This window comes from Camellia sinensis, chromosome 7 (assembly GCF_055761805.1).
Source record: "Camellia sinensis isolate YWXY chromosome 7, ASM5576180v1, whole genome shotgun sequence".
NCBI classification, from domain to species: domain Eukaryota; kingdom Viridiplantae; phylum Streptophyta; class Magnoliopsida; order Ericales; family Theaceae; genus Camellia; species Camellia sinensis.
In genome coordinates, this window is record NC_138967.1 from 14,700,139 (window position 1) to 14,704,625 (window position 4,487).

General features: G+C 52.9%; 1 protein-coding gene across 1 annotated transcript; it reads right to left on the reverse strand.

Annotated features, from left to right (window-relative positions):
* Positions 1–388: 388 nt before the first annotated feature.
* LOC145795619 (uncharacterized) lies at positions 389–4,030 on the reverse strand. Its single transcript, XM_082880452.1, has 2 exons — positions 2,797–4,030; positions 389–2,694 (listed from the first exon to the last, which is right to left on the reverse strand). The coding sequence occupies exons 1-2, from the start codon at positions 4,028–4,030 to the stop codon at positions 389–391; spliced, it is 3,540 nt and encodes a 1,179-aa protein (XP_082736578.1).
* Between the last annotated feature and the right edge of the window lie 457 nt (positions 4,031–4,487).

A 4,487-nucleotide genomic window follows, 5' to 3' on the forward strand; every position in this document is an offset into this window, starting at 1 on the left:
GAGGGCTTCATACTCAGCCTCGTTGTTAGATGCTGGGAAGCCGAGTGTAATGGCCTGCTCGATGATCAGTCCATCCGGTGAGGTCAGCACGATGCCAAGCCCGGCCCCGTGCCTGTTGGACGCCCCATCGACAAAGAGCTTCCACATCTCTCCAGTGAACAGCTTCCAGCAATCAGACGGGTTTTGGGAGGTTCTCAGTGCCAAGTCTATGGTCGGTCCATCCTGGTCTTTTTCTTTGTCTTGGTTGGGTACATCTTCGCCGGACTTTGTTAGCTCGGTCGCGCTTTGCCCTTCTCCTACTTGCGAGCCAACACTTGTTTTTGTTGCCAGAACCATGGGTTGTGCTAAATCCGCCCCAACCAAATCAATCGGGCAGACTGGATGCATCTCAGGGGCAAATTCCGCCACAAAAGTCAGCAAGTGCTTGAGCCTTAATTGCCATGCACGGTCGGAACTTGATGTCATATTGCCCTAATTCCATGGCCCATTTCAAAATTCTTCCAGTGAAGTTTGCCTTTTCAAAAAGCATCTTGAGCGGGAACTCGGTTAACACAACTATTGTATGGGCATGAAAATAGTGTGCCAGTTTTCTAGACGCCATCATTAGGGCCAGCGCCAATTTTTCCAAGGGAAGATATCTCGTTTCAGCTGGGAGCAGAGTCTTGCTTACATAGAAGATCGGTAGGTGTTGGATGCCTTCAGCACGGACCAATACCGCGCTGACCGCGTGTTGAGAGACAGCCAAGTAGAGGGACAACTCTTCGCCCGGCTGGGGTGTGACCAAAATAGGGGCTGAGGAGAGATATGCTTTCAGGTCTGCTAGTGCGCGGTCGCACTCATCATCCCAGAAGAACTTGGACTTCAAAGTTTTAAAGAAGGGCCTGCAACGATCCGAAGACCGGCTGATAAATCTGTTCAACGCGGCTGCCATCCCGACAAGATGTTGCACGTCCTTCGAGGAGTTAGGACGCTCCAGCTCTTGTATTGCCTTGATTTGTGATGGGTCAGCTTCAATTCCCCGGTTTGGAACCAGAAAACCCAGAAACTTCCCTGTGCCAACTCCGAAGGCGCATTTGGAGGCATTTAGACGAAGCTTGTGGCGCTTTAGGATGGCAAACATTTCTGCTAGTTCGGCGAGGCGTTGAGACTTCTCCCTACTCTTCACCACCATGTCGTCGATATAGGCCTCCATTGTTCGGCCCAAAAAAGAAGCGAACATCTTCGTTACCATCCTCTGAAAAGTCGCCCCGGCGTTCTTTAGTCCGAACAGCATGACCTTGTAGCAATATAAGCCTCTGGGGGTTGCGAACGATGTGACCTCTTTGTCCGGTTTATACATGTCTATCTGGTGGTAGCCGCGATATGCGTCCAAGAAGCTAAACCTCTGATGGCCAGCGGTTAAGTCCATCAGCTGGTCGATTCGTGGGAGGGGAAAGCTATCCTTCGGGCAAGCGCGGTTGACAGTCTTATAGTCAACGCAGACTCGCCACTTGCTGTTCTTCTTCGGAACAACCACCGTGTTAGATATCCACCGAGGGTATTGCACCTCCTCTATGGCCCCAGCTTCCAACAAATTCTTCACTTTTTCTGCCACCACTTCAGCATGGTGCAAGGCTGAGCGGCGCGTCCTTTGAATGACGGGCCGTGCATCTGGGAAGACATTCAACTGATGGCAAATGAAGCTTGGATCAACGCTAGGCATATCGTAGGGCGTCCACGCAAAGGCCTCGAAATTGGAAACCAAGAAGTTGACATAATCCATCCGCTTGGCGCTACACAAGGATGATCCCAAGAGGAAGAATTTAGTTGGATCGTTCTCGTCAATGTGCACTTCCACCAAATCTTCGACCAATTTTTCCTCGGCCTTTCTCCCTACGTCTTCAAGGAGCTCTTTACCCTTGGGCCCCTCAACCATTTGGACGAACCCTTTGGCCGCTCGGCTGCCATTTACCGTAACGAAGCACTGTTTTGCCATCACCTGGTCCCCCCAAACTTCCTCTACTTGTCCGCTTGGTGCCGGAAAGCGCCTGACTTGGTGGAAGGTCGAAGCCACTGCTTGCATGGCGTGCAGCCAGCCCTTGCCTAAGATCAAGTTGTAAGTCGATGGAACTTTGAGCACCCAAAATTCTACTTGCTTTACGACCGATCCCGCTTTGACCGGCAAAATAATCTTTCCGATCGGCCATTCTGGCTGAGAGTTGAAGCCAACCAAAGGGGATGTCGCGGGGGCCAAGTCCTTGTCCTCTAACCTCATTTGTTTGAATACGTCATAATACATAATTTCGACCGAACTCCCCTGGTCGATCAAGACTCTCTTGATATCAAAGTCTTTGACGTGAAATGTCACCACTAAAGCATCATTGTGCGGCATCTGAACCCTTTCCAAGTCTTTGGTTGAGAACGAAAGGATGTCCCTCTCTTCGGTCTTTTCCCTCTTTACGGCAGGCTGGACAGAGAGCACTTCCCTCATGTGCTCGGCTCTCTTGATCATCCCTCTAAGCTCGCAGACCCTTGCTGGTTCAATGATGCCGTGGATGACGTTGATTACACCTTGCAGGGGCGCTTCTAGGGCGGCGAGGCCGTTTGGCTTGGCTTGGTCCTCTGGCGTGGCCTTGATGCCCCCATCTATATATTGGTCAAGATGCCCCGCCGCCACCAACTCCTCTAAGTGTTGTTTAAGCGGCATGTAGTCCTCTGTTCAGTGCCCCCGTTCTTCATGAAAGGTGCAGCGATATTTTGAATTGAAGCCTCGCTGCGCACTTCCTAACTTGGCCGGCCAGCGGACAAAAGGCTCACCTCGGATCTCGCTCAAAATGAGGTATATGGGAATTTTGAAGACCGTGGTGATTCCTGTTCGCACCTTCAATTTTCTCTTGGCATCTTCCGCAGCGTCGCGAGGAGTGTCAGCCCGGTCGTTTCGGCGGCCCTTGTTTCTGTCATCACGGTTTGAACCATGGCGCTGATCTTTTGATCGGTTTTTTGGGCGGTTATCCTCCTGCCCAACCGAGTGAACTTTTCCTGCCACCCTTCTGTTCGCCGTGACCGGATTAGTCTTCTCGGTTGCAGTGGCGGCATCCTCCTCTACACGGATGTGCTCATTGATCCGCTGCATCAAGGACTCCATAGTCGCGGGCTGATGCATCGTGAGCGAATCTCGCAATCTATGTCCGACTGGGAGACCTCGCTTGTACTGGGTGATTGCCAGATTGGTAGGGCAGTCGAGGATCTCATTGTAAGTTTCCCAGTACTTCGCATTGTACACCTTCAACGAACATCCAGACTCCATCTTGATGCCCAGGAGATGGTCGACCTCCTTCGGCGTTCGTGTGTTGGTTTTGAATCTGGTGACGAAGGCTTCCGCTAGTTGCTGCCACCCCTCAATACTACCCTCCAGGATCCTTTCAAACCACTTCAAACCCAGCTCTCCTAGGCTTGCTGGGAATATGAGGCACATCAAGGCGTCATTGCGCTGGTGGCCAGCCATCACTTGCCGGTAATGGCTCACATGCATGTACGGATCCGTCTTGCCATCGTACAAAGTGAACTTTGGCTGGTGGAATCCGGCGGGGAGTGGTGTACTCTCAATCTCTAGAGACAGCGGCGTAGCTGTAAGCCGTGCCAGCTCTTTGTCCACCAACGTAGGGGCTATCACTTTGGGGGCTGGCATCGCCACTTCTTCACTGCAACGAACTGGAGCGCTCAACCTCTGCAATGCCGGCACTCTCTTAGCCTCCCGACGGCGCGCCCTCTCTTCCAATACAGCCCTCAAGTCCCTGGAACGTGTGGAGAAAGAGGATCGCGACATCGGCGTAGGGCGCGAGGGGTGGTAAGTGCTGTCGCGAGAGAGGGACCCGCCCTCTCTTTGGTCAGAATCTCCAACCCCATAGTTTCTGGTGATGGAGAGAGAGTGAGTCCTTACCTGGCGGCGACTGCTACAACGGGGGGACGGGGTGCGCTCACTGAGGTTGCCCTCTCCAGCAACACCTTTCCCTTTAATCTGGCGTTTCAGCAGCTCCATCTCTGCCGCCATCTTGCGAATGAGAGCGTCTTGGTCCTTGAGTTTGTGCTCCAGGCGCTGCGGATGTGACTCCCCCCGGCGTCAGCGGCCCTCTGGACTCTGCGAGCGATCAGAACTCCTCCCGCGTTTGTCTCGCACACCTCGCGAAGAAGTCTCTAGGCCCGCCATGGCTGGAATATTCGGGGGGCCATCTCTCAGGCAGACATACTCAGGTGTGACGCCATCGACGACAGACAGTAGGACTTCGTCGTTGTTGGCCATGGAAATGGTCGAAGAAGCTCGAAGAACAAGGGTTGAGTATCAAACTTTTTCCACAGATGGCGCCAATTGTACGGGGGCGAAATATCCTTTGCTTTTCGTACTCCTTGGATGTCAAGCTTCTCGAGACGGCGTCTATCTCTGCAACACAGAAATGGTGAGCTGCCCGGCGGTGGTGTGCCGGATAGACCCTCCGACGATCAAGTCAGAC

What these genes read in the sequence shown, in the direction of transcription:
- LOC145795619 (XM_082880452.1), bottom strand. Translation starts at nt 4,030, where the DNA reads ATGGCGGCAGAGATGGAGCTGCTGAAACGCCAGATTAAAGGGAAAGGT. An exon ending in CATTTTGAGCGAGATCCGAG is followed by an intron (nt 2,695 to 2,796) that starts GTGAGCCTTTTG and finishes GGCACTGAACAG; the next exon opens with AGGACTACATGCCGCTTAAA.